Source organism: Eumetopias jubatus, unplaced genomic scaffold (genome assembly GCF_037043125.1).
Source record: "Eumetopias jubatus isolate StellerSeaLion01/CBP00866 unplaced genomic scaffold, mEumJub1_p1.0 scaffold_16, whole genome shotgun sequence".
NCBI classification, from domain to species: domain Eukaryota; kingdom Metazoa; phylum Chordata; class Mammalia; order Carnivora; family Otariidae; genus Eumetopias; species Eumetopias jubatus.
In genome coordinates this window covers 64,662,624-64,677,679 of record NW_028274822.1, presented here as the reverse complement: position 1 = coordinate 64,677,679, position 15,056 = coordinate 64,662,624, and the positions used below count along the sequence as shown (strand labels likewise).

The following is a 15,056-nucleotide window of genomic DNA, read 5'->3' as shown; positions in this document are numbered from 1 at the left end:
AAGACCGCAAAGGGAGCATGCCCTCACTAGTACCTGTTAACAGTGGTGCTGACGTAACTGGCTTAGTGGCCATTCTTCATTGTCTCTGGCCCCAACCCCGGTTTCTTTCTTTCCAGAGCCTCCCCGGGCTCATGTTGGCCTCCAAGCCTGATTCAGGGCTGGGGCCTGAGCATGGAGACCCACCTCCCAGGTGATTCTACCCAGAAGGATCCCTGTTGAGTGACCCTGCTGGGAGAGTCTTCCTGTCCCCGATCCCCAGGGCATCATCCTGGCTGTTAGACCTCCCCGCCCTTGGGGCATCATCCGAGTGTGTCGCCTTCAGGAAATTACCCAGCATGAGTGGACCGCCGCATTTTATTCTTCCTTCATCATGTGGTACCTGCTGAGGGTATGCCCAAGTGAGCCTGGCCAAGCGGATCCCATGCAGCTCCCCATGGGCCTCGACCGAGTCAAGGAAGTCTGAGTTTCACTTGAGTTAGTGAAATGAGCGTCGTGGACACTGAAGACTCACCACAGTGCCCACCTGTGAAGGATACACCTGCGCACACACGCACACCTGTGTGTGTGTTCTGCACATACTGGTGTGGGCACTCGGTGTCTGTGCGTATGAACAGTGCACGCATGTGTGTGCCCCTGCTCACACGTGTGTGTACAGTATGTGTGTGCGTGCCCATGCTCACAGGTATGCATGTGTGTATCCAGCGTGTGCACGTGTACGTGTCCACGCTCATGTGTGTATAACGTGTATGTGTGTGCACCCCTGTGGGTGTGTTTGTGTGTGGTATGTGCGTGCATGTACATTCATGCTCGTGCTCGTGAGTGTGGGTGTGTGGTGGTGTGGATGCCATGTCAGGGCCTAAGAAGGGGGCGCTGGTTCCCCGCCAGGGTCCCCGGCTGACCAGAGGAACCTGAGCAGCTCTCCATCGTCTGGCCACTCACCTTCAGCCAACACACCCCAGAAGCTTTTGGGGCCTGTCCATTTCCCTGGAAAGTGTCAGTCCTGTCCTGGCCAAAGAGGGCAAGCCAGGGGTGGTGGTGGGACTGGTTTCCTCAGTCCTGTCAGTAGTACACCTAAATCTCTGTCACCTGGGTTTCTGAGCCCTTCTGCCTGACGGCACCTGGGGTGCAGAGGCTAGTGTGACCAGTAGATGGACAGACAGATGGACAGCTGGCTCCCCATGTGGCTGCGTCCTCCCACCAAGTGGGCAGCTAAATCAACAGGCCCAGAAATCGGAGAGGGGCCCAGGGCCTGGCTATGCATCGGTCTGTTTGTTTGTTTGTTCTGGGAACTTCCAGACTGCAGGAGGCTCTGGTGCCTGGTGGGGGGCAGGGGGTGCTATCACCCAGGCCTAGCTGACAGCCCCATCCGGCCCGGCCATCCCTCTCCCCGTCTCCCCGTCATGTTCCCCTGGAAGATAGCAGCCCCCGTGAAGGGGCGCAGCTAAGTCCTAGGCAGAGGGGAGGCTGTGACCCAGCTACACGTGGTTGTACAGGCCCTGACCCATCCCCTCCTGGCTCTGAGGAGCCTGGTGTCACGGGGCTGTGTGTCTCTCTGTCCTGTCTTCTCTTCTCCCCACTACTGCCATCCCCTCTGCTATCTACCCATCGACTCTCAGTTTCCCTGTTTGCTCATCCTGCAGTCACTAGTCCCCAGGGTCCAGGCAGCAGCACTCCAGAGATGCAGCAAGCCCTGCTCTGGGACCAGGAGGCAGGTGACACTGGGGTCCAAAAAGAGTCCTAGGGATGTCACAGGAGGGGTGAGAGGGCCAGCCCCTTCCCTAGCCATGCTTCAACTCTCCCCCACCCATATCCTCTCCAACCACCAGAGCGCACACACCAGGCTGTTTCTAACTCCTGGACCTTTGCCAAGAACTTCATGGGATCCGCTTGGCCAGGCTCACTTGGGCATACCCTCAGAGCCCTCAGTCCCCCTTGTGTGAACCCCACTGTGGGCCTGGGGCCCCCAGGCAGCACTTCTGCCTACCCTCTGCCACACCCCACAGAACTCAGGACTGGGCAGACACACATCCCCGCCCACCCGGGGTTTGGGTAAGAGCCCAACACCAACGAGGAAGCCTAGAGGTGGACTCATAGGTGCTTCTGCTTCAGTAGGGGGAGGGGCATGAGGCGGGAAGGGCCAGGGAGCAGTTAGAGGTCAACGGAGCCACCACTCTTCTGCGCACATTGAGTCCTCAAGCTGGAGAGAGGGATTCGCCTCCTCCAACTTTGCAGGATAGTGTCACAAGAGATCAGATGTGTGCACTGCAGGGCCAGGGCCAGACACTGCCCTTGCCCCACTTCTGGCCCCAGCCCCAGGCCACACCATAACCCCTGAAGACTCCCCACTCCCCGCCAGTGCCAGCCCAGCACCCGGAGGGTTTGTAAACCCATGGCGTGTGGTCAGATGGTGCTCGGGCAAGCAGGGCGCCCGCTGACTGTGCAGCCTGGGCTCCTGGGAGGGGTGGGGGGGATGGACAACCGAGCCTGATTCTCCTCTGCAGGGAGCTGGAGGTTCTCCCTGCTTGGTAGCTGGAGACCGAGGGTAAGGAGGCCACAGCCCAGCCACTGTGCAGACAATGTGGGCATGGCAGCCCCACCCGTCTGCCTCCAGAGCTTGGGGTCCCTGCCTATCCACGCCAGTGCCACCCTGAAAGCCACGTTTGCAGCGTCGGGGCCAGGGCCAAAGCACCTTCTCTGGGTGGAGGAATGATGGGGCACGTCTGAGGGGCCAAGGTTCTGCGTGAGACACCAGTGGCGGGCCGGAGCGTCGAGGTGGGGACGGGGTTGGGAAGGCAGGACAGAGCCACCCAGTGCGCCCGCCTCCCTGGGCTCCAGCGAAGCTCGCCTGCCTCTCGCCCCCACTGCTGCCCTGTGGAGACTTGGCTCCGAAGGCTCAAGGCTCGCCTGGGGTGGAGGCGCTGACTGAGGTGGAAAGCCAGGGTCCAGGGTGCTCCTGGTGCAGGACTTTCCTTTGCGACCCCTGAGGCCAAGTCTAAGCAGACACTTGAAGCAGTCCCCAGCTGATCAGTCCTGAAACGAAATAATTGGGATCAAGTAAAGCCGGGCTCTTCTCTGTCTGTGCCCTGGGAGGCGCAGCCTGGTTCTGCCCTGATCCAAACTCTGGTTCCTGGAGAAGGGGGTCTCCGGTGCGCCACGCACCCACATCCTGTGGGCACCTGCATGGATCCATCTGCGTATGCATTTGCCCCAGATGGCGGAAGACCCACGCTGGGGGCGCGGGTGGTGTGCCCCTAGTCTTCAGGAGCACCTGAGTGCAAGGATCCGAGGGCTTGGCGCCGGCCAGAGATGCACAAGGGTGCACAGGTCCTTCCGGGGCTGGGAATGAAGAAGTTCGGAGGAAATTAGCAGCAGCCCATCCCAGCGCTAGAGGTGTGCCTTTACAAATGGACGGTGGATGAGAAGTGGGGTCCTGCCTGCCAAAAGAGTGTGAAGGTGCCTGTGGTGACAGCTCCCCTGGGGGAGACACGTGCACTCTCCGGAGGCGGAGCTGGGCGGGCAACCCGCTAGTCAAGACTCTCCAGGGGCCACCTCCTGCTCGCTGGGGAGAAAACCTCCGACACAGGGCTTGCTTCAGGCAAAACTCCAAAGATGCTGGGGCGGGGGGTGGCTGAGCCTTCCAGAGTAGTGCTGGGGCGCAGCCGAGCGCCCACGTGGGACCCCGTGCAGGGCCCAGAGGGAAGCAAAGGCCGCCGCTGTCCTGGTGCCGAGGACGTGCCTCGCTCTCAGCCTCCTCCCGCCCCTCCCGCCTCCGGCCCTCAGTCGGACTTCTGGTCCCCACCCCGTACCTACCGGCGGCCCAGCAACGCCCAGCCTCGGTTTCAGGGCCTGTAAAATGGTCTCGTAGTAACCCTGACTTCGCAGCCAGCCGGGCCGCTAAATGCGGCTCTTGTCTTCTCTCTGCGCCCCAGGCGGAGGGGCGGACGGCGCCCCGAGAAGGCAGACCCCGGGCGGCTCCCGACCGCCGGCAGTTCGGCCCTCCCGGCCGGCGTACACCGGCGCCCCGCCAGGCCTCCTACCTCGCGGTGGAGGCGCGGCCGGCAGGGGGAGCGAGGCGGAAGGGAGCCGCGGCCGGCCAGGTGAGGGAGGAAGGCTTCCCGCGGGCGGCAGCGCGGCGCGGCGTGAGCGTGCGGGCCGGGGTGTGCGGGGCGCGGGCCGGCGGGCGGGTGCGCTCCCTCCGGGCTGCGGGCCGGGGCCGGGGCGGCGGCGGCGAGCGCGCGGGCGGGTTGCGGGGCGGCGGAGCACAGCGCGAGAGGGCGGTGCGCGCCCCAGGAGGGACGCAGGGTGGTTCCGAGAGGCGCAGCCCGGGTGGGCGCTGGAGGCAGCGACTCCGCTGCGGGCTGGAGGCTCAGGCGGCCTCGCGCTTCGAGCCTCTCCAGTCGAGGGCTCCAGGAGGGCCCGGGCACTGAGCCGCGGGGTCTGGGGTTCTGCAGGCGCGGGTGAGTATCGGCCGCGGGTGGAAATGGGTCGACCCCGCGACGACGGAGCGGCCTGGGTGAGGCCCCTCACCTCTTCCCGGCGCCCTTTTCCTCGACCAGGGTTGGCCCACCCCACAGAGTCCTCTGCTCCGGCACGTTTGCCCTCCCAACCCTGCCCAGCAGGTCTCCGTTCCGGCAGGAAGGGGTTAATGAGGGGCTGGGAGGATCGTGCGCTCCCCTCCACCACCTCAGACACGGAGGAGGCCCGAGGGCCTCAGGACGGTGCCCCAGAGGCCCATCCAGGAAGCCCCAGGGCTTTTCACTTTCACTTCTCCCTTCTCAATATTGGTGTCACCTCCGACTCCACATCTGGCCACTGCCCTCAGGTGTGTGCCCAGATACACGCAGAAGGCTCCCCAGGTGCACAGGACACAACCACTAGCATCCCCACATGCTGGGGCAGCATGCATCCCAGATAATGCACAACCACACACAGGAGCCCCTCCCAGAGCCCCCACATGGGCCCCACAGGCGGCCGGCAGGGCCCAGGGCCTCTCTGGGCGAGGACTGCTGGTGTGAGGTACCCCTGGTGACACTGCCCTGCGTGCCTGTCTGGGTGTGGACTGCCAGCAGTGGGCATGCCTCCACGACCTGGCCCCACCAATGTCCCCTCCCAGCGGGGCTCTCTCCACCATCAGATGCAGCTCTTCCTGGGGTCCTGGAGGCAGTGGGCTGCCCTGCTGAGGGAAGAGGAAGAGAGACCTTAAGCCCAGCTGGTTCCACATCTCACTCCCCCCTGGACCTGCCCATAGGTCCCACAGGTTAGTGTCACTGTCACAGCCCCAAATGGCCACTCCGGACTGAAGGCACGCTCTGGCAACAGCTTCCCTTTCCCTCCACGCTCCACAACTACAGCCGCAGCTGGCGGGGGGGGGGGGGGGGATGTAGGGGGGCTCACTGTCTGGGAAGTCACATACACCACACCCCAGTCATATACCCACATGCTCCTGTGCGGCACTCACCGCCTCGTGCTCTTTCCTGGACCTCAGGCCCCGGAGCCAGTCCCTTCCTACTGGAGCTTACTCCCTGGTCCTCAGTTCCTGAGCCTTCCCCACTTCTTAGCCAGCACCCTCTCCAGCCTGGGGTCTGAGGCCCCAGGATTGTAAAAGCCCTGGAAGACGCCGCCGGCCTCCCACCCTCATCCCAGGCAAGCGCAGGCGAAGGCCTACAACACGGTTGCAGGCGGAGAAGCCTTGGAAATGGAGGCCCTGACTGCCAGAGCCTCAGTGAAGGGCCAGAGAGGCTCCTGGGAGCCTGAGAGACTTGATGCTCTGCTGGGGAAACTCTGGGCTGCAAAGCCATGGATGCCTTGAACTGGTCAGAGGAGACCTCAGTGGCAGTAGGTGAGGGAAGGCACAGGCCAAGTTAGGCCTCAGTGTCCTGGATGCCCGGGCCTAGAGGCCTTGAGGCCTCAGGGTGGGCCTTGCCTCAATCTTCCGGGGCCTGGCTGGACACCAAGGCAGCAGGGCCTTCCCAGGTGGGCAGGGTGGATGGCAGGGGGCAGCGTACAATCCGACCCGGCGGCCTGAACTCCTCCGACGTGTCCTTGGCTCCCTGGGCCAGTCCAGGCCCCGCCCCCGGCCCTCCCTGCGCCCGGCCGGTGCGCGGGGAGGTCGGAGGAGCGGGCACTGCCCACCCTCCGGATGTATAAGCGTCCTGGCCAGAGGCCGGTGGTGCGCGCGGGTGCGCGTGACACTCGGGCTCCCGGGCTGCACGGCCTGGGCGGCGTCCCTCTGCTCCGGGTCCCCAGCCACGACAGTGAGCCGGCTGAAGGGGGCTGGGGGGGGTGCTTGCTGGGCTGGGTCCCGTTCCGCCGCGCTGAGGAACGGACGACGCCACAGCTCCGGGCTTGTCCGCCTGTGGCCAGTGCCGGAGCCTGAACTGCCCTCTCCTCACCCAGGTGCAGGGGCAGCCAGGGAGGAGGAGGCGGGAGGGGCCGAGGGCAGGGGTAAGGCTGAGCCCAGGCGGCCCCACGGTGATCCATCGGTGCCTCACTGACCCGGGCTGAGGCTGGGCGCTCCCGGGGTAGCTGCTTCCACTCGGGGGCTGTAGAGCCCGACAGTGGCTTCGCCGGACAGAGGGAACCCTGGCCTCGGTGGGAACAGCGGGATGTTCGAAGGGCGCTGGTCACGGAGGTCCCTGGGAGCAGAGGCCAGGGGCAGGGAGCTTGAAAAACAGAAGGGCCCCACACTCCCAGGGCGCTCCACCCATCTGGGCCCCTCGGCTGCCACCAGCCCGGAGTGGGGGGCCGTGACGCCATAATCCCCTGGGCCCAGGGCTGGAGGCTGTGAGTGGCATCGCAGGCCCCCGCCCCCGGGTCCCGTGGGCTGGGCCGGCCTCGGTGCGGCTGGGTGCACGCAGTCGGAGGCGGCGCCGGCCAGGCCGCCCGGGCGCCTATGGACGCGCGGAGCCCGCTGTCTCCCCGGGCCAGCGCGTTCAGCATCGCCTCTCTGGTTGCAGCAGAGGTCGCAGAGCGCACCGTTCGCCTGGGCCCCGGGTCCTCCGACCAGGCGAAGCTCCACCGGCTGTTGGGATCCCCGGCCGGGATGCACTTCAGCACCGTCACCAGGGACATGGAAGGTGAGCCGTCCTGCTGTGTCTATGGGGACCCGCCCGCCAGTCCCCCTGCCACTGCTGCTGTGGGGCCCAAGCAAAGAGTGTTGGCAGGGCCCGGGCACAGAGTGGGTGGAAGGAGCTCTGGGGGGGTGGGCTTCAGGCTTCCAGCGACTCGGGAGCAGAGAAGAAGGGCAGGCATCCTGCCCAAAGCCTGGGCACCCTCCAGGCTGGGGACCCAGCTGCAGAGACCCGCAAGCAGCTAGACTCAGGCCCAGAACAGGACTAGTGGAAGCCAGGAGGGACAGGAGAGGAGGACCGGAGAAAGGTGGCAGAGGTGGCCGCAAGCTGGGAGAGGTGGAGGGAAGGTGGCAGGAGCAGAGTGTGTCAGAGTCTGGGAACCTGGGAAAACGAGAGAGAGAAAGTGGTGAGGGCGGCGGGGGGGAAAAGAAATTGAGAAGAGAAAAAACACAGAACACTCAAAAGGAAGGTCGCAAAAATGAGAAAGATGAAAAAGAAATAAAGAGAGCAAGAACGAAAAAGAATAAAGTGAAGGGAAATTTAAGACAGAAAATAAAGTCATAAAAAAAGGGAAACGCTAGAGAAAATCTCCAGTTTTTATTTTGTTAAAAAAAAAAAAAAGAGGAAAAAAACCCGGAATAACAGGAAAAGACCTACAGAAATAAGAGGCAAAAGGCAGACTGGAAAGAAAGACGAAGTGATGAAAAATGAAGTGGAAAGAAAGGAGAGGGACAGCATTGGAGAAAGAAAGAGGCAGAAAGTAAAACAGAAATAAAGAGAAACGAAGGAGATAGTGGAAGAAGGAAAGAGGATTAGGAGAGAAAATTTCATCGAGGAAGACAAAGGTAAAGAAATAACAAATTGTAAAAAAGAGCCTGGAGAGAGAAAGGAGAAATGCAACGCGGGAGGGCGGCAGAGCGAGGGGCGGCGGACGGCCCGGCGCTCTGGGGAGCCGGTCCGGGCGGTCGGGGGGCCCCGGGCCGAGCGAGCCGCGGCGGGCGGGCTGGGGGCCGGGGAAGGGGGGGGGGAAGGAGCGGGGGAGGGGCGAGAGACGGGGGAGGGGAGGGAGGCCATTGTCTCGGCGCTGGGGGGGGGCGCGCGCGGGGCGGGGCGGGGCGGGGCGCCTCCTCGGGGCCGGCCCGCGGTGTAGGGCGGCGCGGCCCGGGGCGCAGCGCAGCGCCCGCCACTCGGCCCGGGGCGCGGGGCAGCGCTCACCTCGGCGGCGGGGGCGGCGGCGGCGGCGGCCCGCGGGTCATGATCTCCGCCGTGTCCAGCCCGTGGCTCACGCAGCTCTCGCACTTCTGCGACGTTGCAGCCTTCACGGCCAGCAGCCTGAGCAGCCTGGGGGCCGCGGGGGGCTTCCCGGGCGCCGCGTCGCCGGGCGCCGACCCGTACGGCCCGCGCGAGCCCCCGCCGCCGCCGCCGCCGCGCTACGACCCGTGCGCCGCCGCCGCCCCCGGCGCCCCGGGCCCGCCGCCGCACGCCTACCCGTTCGCGCCGGCCGCCGGGGCCGCCACCAGCGCCGCCGCCGAGCCCGAGGGCCCCGGGGCCAGCTGCGCGGCCGCCGCCAAGGCGCCAGTGAAGAAGAACGCGAAGGTGGCCAGCGTGAGTGTGCAGCTGGAGATGAAGGCGCTGTGGGACGAGTTCAATCAGCTGGGCACCGAGATGATCGTCACCAAGGCCGGCAGGTCAGGGTGCCCCCCTCACTGCCCGCGACCCTCCCCACGTGGCCCCGGTCTCGGGCAGCGCGCCTCGGCCCGATCCACGCGAGTGGGACCGAGAAGCGGGGTGGGGGCGCGGCCCCGCCACCTGCGGACCCTCTAGGCGCGGGCCGGCTCTGGGTTCTCTGCGGTCCCGGCTCCAGCGACAGCCGCCTGGCGCGCCGGGCGGGCCTCGGGGACGGCGCGGGCAGCTTCGGAAGGCCGGTGGAGAGAAGCCCGGCGGACCAGCTCGCCCCTCCCGCAGCCCCACCGTGCTCGCCCCTGGAAGCCCGGGCCGGCTCGGAGCACACCGGGCTAGGGGTTAGGCAGCTGCCCCTGAGCGGCCTCGCCAACCAGCCGGCTTCCAGTGGATCCCACCTCAAAGGAAATTCACGTCTTTAGTTCCCCAGTTCAGTCTATACGGGTTAGATAGAGACGGGCAGCTGGACAATTCTCTGGAAAATTTTAGGAGAAAGTTAAGACCCTTAAAAACAGTATGGTCTCTTCCGTGGAAGTTGCTCCCCGGTTTCCTCGGGCCTAAATTTCAGGTGATTGTGGTGGGGCCTGGCTCTGCTGCTGAGGCCCGCCGCCTTCCAATTGGCCTGTATTTGTTTTAAGGGCCCAGAGAGAAGGGGAACAAGTTTTGCGAAGCAACCGATTTGACCAGCAGACAAAGGCGGGTGCCGGGCTGTGTCTAATGTACACACGGAGACACCAGCTCTTCAACCACACAGCCAAGGGGAGCTCAGGGCCTGTTTGCAGAGCCTTCTCGCGGTTTCTGTTTCCCTGCCACGGCTGTCCTCCCTGGGGATCCTGGGGCCTGTGCTCAGCTTCAGCTCTGTGGGTCTTCTGTAGCCTCTCCTTACTGTCCCCTGAGGATGGCACCCCAGCCTCTGGCCCAGCCCAGCCCAGCAACGGCCTTGGCCGGTGCCAGGCTTCATCCCAGAAGCCAGCATTCTGTAGCACCCACCAGCCTGCAGAGGTGGGGGTGGCGGGCCTGATCAGGAGGCCCAGCTCCATGGCATCTGTTTTCTGCCCACTGCCTGTACGGAGTTGCCTATGAGGGGAAGCCATAGGGCGGGCAGGTGGGAGCGAAGCCTCATGCTGTCCTCCAGGGCCCAGTGGCTGGCACTGCTGTGCCGTCAGGACAGGGCCGGCCCATGGCCAGCCGCTCCTCCAGGAGCTGCAGAATGTCCTTTCAAGTGACTGGATGGGTCATAGAGTCAGAGTCCAGGGGAGGGGAGAGTTCGCTGACCATGAGGGCACAAGCCAAGTTCTTCCAGAGTAGCTGAGTCCGGGGGGGGGGGGGCGGGGGGGATTATGGTGGTGGGTGGGAACTTGCGTGTGTCCCTGAGGAAGGTGGGGAAGACTCCACCATTGGGCCGGAGACAGGGCCTGAGAGTCGGGGCTGTGGGCTCTGAGGCCTCAGCGTCGCTGCAGGGATTGGGGAGCAGCCTCGGACCCAGCTGAAAGGGCAACTGGGACTCCTGGGAACCGCGCAGGGTGGCCTGGTTTCACTTTGTTCGAGCCGGGAGTTTACATCCGTCGCCCAGAGCTGGGGGAGGCTCAGTGGAGGGCTGAGAATCTCTGGGACCGCGTCTGGGGAGTCTTGCCGATCGGGTGCTGCCGGCTGACTAGCTCTGCACTGGACAGCCGAGAATTAGCAAAGGCTAGCTAGGCTGGCTCTGTGCGGGCAATTGTGGCAGGAGAAGCCATCGACTACGCTGGGATGCAGAGGCTCAGCTCTAGTGCTTAGTGAGCCATTTTGGGGTTTCAAAAAGGGGGGCAGGGGACTGCCCTGCCACCCCACTTGCCCTTGGCGGGGCAGGGGCCTTGTTGGGTTAGAGTGGCCGAGGGAGAGGAGAGGAGGTGGAGGGGCCAGGCCGCTGAACGCAGGAGCCAGCAGGAAGCCTACCCATCCAGGGTTGGTCAAGGTGGGGCAGCCCTGCCTTCCCTCACCTGAGGTGACCAGAGGCCCCGCCGCCCCCAGGCGCATGTTCCCCACGTTTCAAGTGAAGCTCTTCGGCATGGACCCCATGGCCGACTACATGCTCCTCATGGACTTCGTTCCAGTGGACGACAAGCGCTACCGGTGAGCGCCCAGCAGGACCTGGGAGGGGGCCCTGGGAAGCGGCTGGTCCGTGCCTGGTGATACCTTTGAGGGCCTCCCACGGAGTCCCGGCACCTGCCCCCACTGCCCTGCTCCCTCCCCAACCCTGTCAGACCCTAGACCCACACACCCCACCCCCAGCGGTTCTTGGGTACTCCCCTCAGGAGGTCACACTGGCTGGGCCCCTCCACCAGCTGTAGGCCCGAGACAGCTTCCACGCCCCTGGGCCAGCTTGGCCTGAGGCAGACAGGCCCCTCGCACACAGCCCTTGCCTTTTTTTCTCATCTCCTTCTCCCACGAGGTGAGCGTGGGCACCTTGTCCCCTTCCCCCATTCCCCGGGAATGCTGGGCCCTGGAGCCGAGCAGGAAAGGTGGGGTGGCGGGGAGAGATTAAGCAGGGCGGGCCTCAGCTGCCCCAACAATTAACAGCAATTAATAAAGAGAACGTGGTCCGCCCTGTGCCTGAGGCCGCTGGCGCTGCCAAAGCCGGGCCAGAGGCCCGGCAACTTGGAGACCGGTGGTGGGGAGGCCCAGAGCGGGCAGACCCGCGTGCAGCGAAATGTGGAAATGTGGCGCCGGGAGCCCAGCCTCCTCCCTTGGTGCTGGGCTTCCTGCTGTCTTGTGTATTGGGACGGGGGTGGGGGGGGGGGCGTTTTCGGTTTTCTTCACGATCGCCCTCGGAAATGCTCCCCGTCTGTGTGGCAGCCAGAGGCTCAATTTCACCGATGATGGGGAAACTCATCAGAGGCAACTTTGGGGTTCACTCAGCAAGGCCCTCCCAGTTCACCCCACACGGCATGACCCCTGTTCCGGTGCTGCCCCAGGTATGCCTTCCACAGCTCCTCCTGGCTGGTGGCCGGGAAGGCGGACCCTGCCACACCAGGCCGTGTCCACTACCACCCTGACTCGCCTGCCAAAGGTGCACAGTGGATGAAGCAAATTGTGTCCTTCGACAAGCTCAAGCTGACCAACAACCTGCTGGATGACAACGGCCATGTGAGCGATCCCCGCACCTCCCCAGGCTACGTCGCTATCCCCGGTGCGGGCCCTCCAGAGTCCCTGTTGACCAGAGCCAGAGGCAGAGAGCTTGGGCAGCTCGGGGTGTGAATAAGGGACAGGCTGAGGAGAGTAGGCCCCTCTGGGTCAGGGGCTCACAGGGCCTGGTGGCCCTCAGGCCTGGGAGAAGGTGTCCCCTTGCTTCCCGTGCTCCACTCCTGATCTTTTGCTGGAGGTTTTTTAACTGGAAAGGATGGGGCCATATGGGGGGGGTAGCCCCCAGCAGGAGGCTTTGCAGAATCCAGGCGGGTGATGCCGCTTTCCTGCTGCACTGAGCTCTGGCCTGCAGCCACCTACCAACCCCCCCCCCCCCACCGTAGGCCCAAAGTAGTTCTCTGGGACCTACAGAAAGAGGATTGAAACCCTGATCTTTTGCCATTTGGAGTGTCTTTCCTGGTGGTCCCCAGTTGATTGCAGTCTCTGCTTGAGCCCCATGGTAGACCTCATTTCAGGAGTTCAGAGTTTTGTCCAAGTTCTCTGGGGAGTTCACTGCCTATCTGGACCTTGGCCCATTTCCTAGTTCCAAACTTGCCACCTTGTCTTCCAGATTATTCTCAACTCCATGCACAGATACCAGCCCCGCTTCCACGTTGTTTATGTGGACCCACGCAAAGATAGTGAGAAATATGCTGAGGAGAACTTTAAAACCTTTGTGTTTGAGGAGACTCGCTTCACTGCGGTCACTGCCTACCAGAACCACCGGGTGAGGCCCTGGGGATGGGCAAAATCAGTACTTCTAGGTTGCAATTTCCAGTTGCTGCCTGGGGGACAGAGGTTTGGACCCAAAGGTTGTGGGTTCTGGTGGAACCCAACACTGATGGAGTCCCACCCCCAAGGGCCTCAAGCAGCCTCCTCCCCTCTGCTGCAGGCTGGCCCAGCCTCCTATCAGGTTGACCTCTCTAGCAGCAACTGTCAGTGCGGCCTGAAAGTTTGTTTTCCAAACCATTCCGGAAACTCCCCATCAGGGGCCTGATCCACGGTTTACCCAAATTCCTAGGGCATCCCCCCACCACACACACACACCCTGCGGGGGTGGGCAGTGGAGATGACCACATTCCCATACGAGCCAGGGACACAGGTCTCCATCCCAATCACTTGGGGCCACAAAGGGGTTCCTGAGCAAGAAAGGAGCTTCCCCTTTGGCAGGAGAGAGGGACAACCTCAGTGAGGGAGTTAACTGTGGGAAGGTTCTTGTCCCGGAAGAGTAAAAGGGCCCTTATGGAGGAGCTCCTCCAAACTACCCTACCTCGGTGCTCCCACCCCCAGTGCAGGGGCTCCAGCCACTTGCTCAATGCCCGCCGCCTCCCCCCCCTCCCCCCGGCCCGCAGATCACGCAGCTCAAGATCGCCAGCAACCCCTTCGCCAAAGGCTTCCGAGATTGCGATCCGGAGGACTGGTGAGTGTCCTCTGAGGAGACGACGACTGCTCCGGAGCCCAGCGGGGGCGCCCCCCTGACCCGCTGCCCTCCTCCCTTCCCGCAGGCCCCGGAACCACCGGCCCGGCGCGCTGCCGCTTATGAGCGCCTTCGCGCGCTCGCGGAACCCCGTGGCCTCCCCCACGCAGCCCAACGGCGCAGAGAAAGGTAGGACCTGGGTTGTGGGATCCGGGCCGTGGCCCTGCGCGCGCTCCGCCCCGGGCAGATGGCCGAGCCTGGCCTCGCCTGAGCCCCAGGGGCGCTCGCGGCCTTCGCGCCGGTTGCACAACGGCCGTGGCGGCGGGCAAGCGCGCACTCGCCCGGCCGGCCCGACGGCTGCGCCCCGCCCGCCCCGCCTGCCGCCCGCGGAGGGACGCGAGGCCCGTGGGGAGACCGGGGTCTCCCGCAGGTTCGGCGAGAAGGGGTGGGGAGCGCCCGAGTGCGGGCTGGCGCCCCCTCCCCGCCAAGAGCGGCGGGGCGCTCGCGGGTCCCCTCTGCCGTCTTGACCCGGCGCGCTCACCCCTCGGCCCTCCCCGCAGACGTGGCCGAGGCTCGACGAGAATTCGAGCGCGACGCGGGCGGACCGGCCGTGCTCGGGGACCCGGCGCACCCGCCGCAGCTGCTGGCACGGGTGCTGAGCCCCGCACTGCCCGGGGCCGGCGGCGCCGGCGGCCTCGTCCCGCTGCCCGGTGCGCCCGGAGGCCGGCCCAGCCCTCCGCACCCCGAGCTGCGCCTGGAGGCGCCCGGCGCGTCGGAGCCGCTGCACCACCACCCCTACAAGTACCCGGCTGCCGCCTACGACCATTACCTCGGGGCCAAGAGCCGGCCGGCGCCCTACCCGCTGCCCGGCCTGCGCGGCCACGGCTACCACGCGCACACGCACGCGCACCCGCACCACCACCACCCCGCCGTGAGTCCGGCAGCCGCCGCTGCCGCCGCCGCCGCCGCCGCCGCCGCCGCAGCCGCCAACATGTACTCGTCGGCCGGGGCCCCGCCTCCCGGCTCCTACGACTACTGCCCCAGATAATGCGGGCGCCCGCCAGCTGCTTCCCCGCCCGGGGTCCCCGCACAGCCCCGAGGGCCGTCGGAGTCCCAGTCCACCCAGCCCCAAGGGCCGTCCAAGAACATGTTCCTCCAGCCCCGGGGGCCAGTGCGGGTCTCCCCTTCCCCAGCCTCGAAGCCATCGGGGCCCTTCACCGTCCAGCCCCGAGGCTGTCGAAGTATCTGGTTCCCCAGTCCCGGGAGCCACCGCGGGTCCCTCCCCAGCCCGGAGGGCCACGGGGTCCGCGCCCGCCAGTGCCAAAGCGCCCGGTCAGCGGCGGAAGGAAGTGATATTTATTGTTCTCCGCGAGACCGCGTCGCCCCCTCCCACCCCCACCCCCGGCCCGGCCGGCAGTTGCAGTGTAGACGACCCGAGAGCCCGTCTGCAGGCGGTGTAGATACGTGTAGATATTTGTAGATACTGTAGATACCGCGCCGGCGCCGACTTGATAAAGGTTTCGCCTCTTTTGGAAGTTGCCTGCGTGTCCATTTATTTGTGTCCAGTTAGATCGCACGGGGCATGTCGGGGAGAGCGTGTCCGGTTGACTCGGGGACTTCGGGGTCTCCCCAGCTCCAGTCCCCACAAGCCGCAGCGAAGCGGGTGTCCCTACAGTGCCCTCCGAACGCCTCCTCCCGGCCCATTTCCAGAGCCTCTTCCCGGCCAC

At 65.0% G+C, this 15,056-nt stretch overlaps 1 protein-coding gene across 2 annotated transcripts; it reads left to right on the top strand.

The window, feature by feature from the left end:
• Positions 1-6,892: 6,892 nt before the first annotated feature.
• Positions 6,893-14,377, top strand: TBX1 (T-box transcription factor 1). 2 transcript variants are annotated; one of them, XM_088019435.1, is made up of 8 exons: positions 6,893-7,076; positions 8,386-8,758; positions 10,761-10,862; positions 11,705-11,876; positions 12,484-12,639; positions 13,265-13,332; positions 13,418-13,518; positions 13,890-14,377. In XM_088019435.1, exons 1-8 carry the CDS (start codon positions 6,893-6,895, stop codon positions 14,375-14,377), a joined length of 1,644 nt encoding a protein of 547 aa, XP_087875561.1. The 2 variants fall into 2 exon arrangements, with proteins under 2 accessions (XP_087875561.1, XP_087875560.1); XM_088019434.1 differs by having other exon boundaries at positions 13,208-13,332.
• Positions 14,378-15,056: the final 679 nt, after the last annotated feature.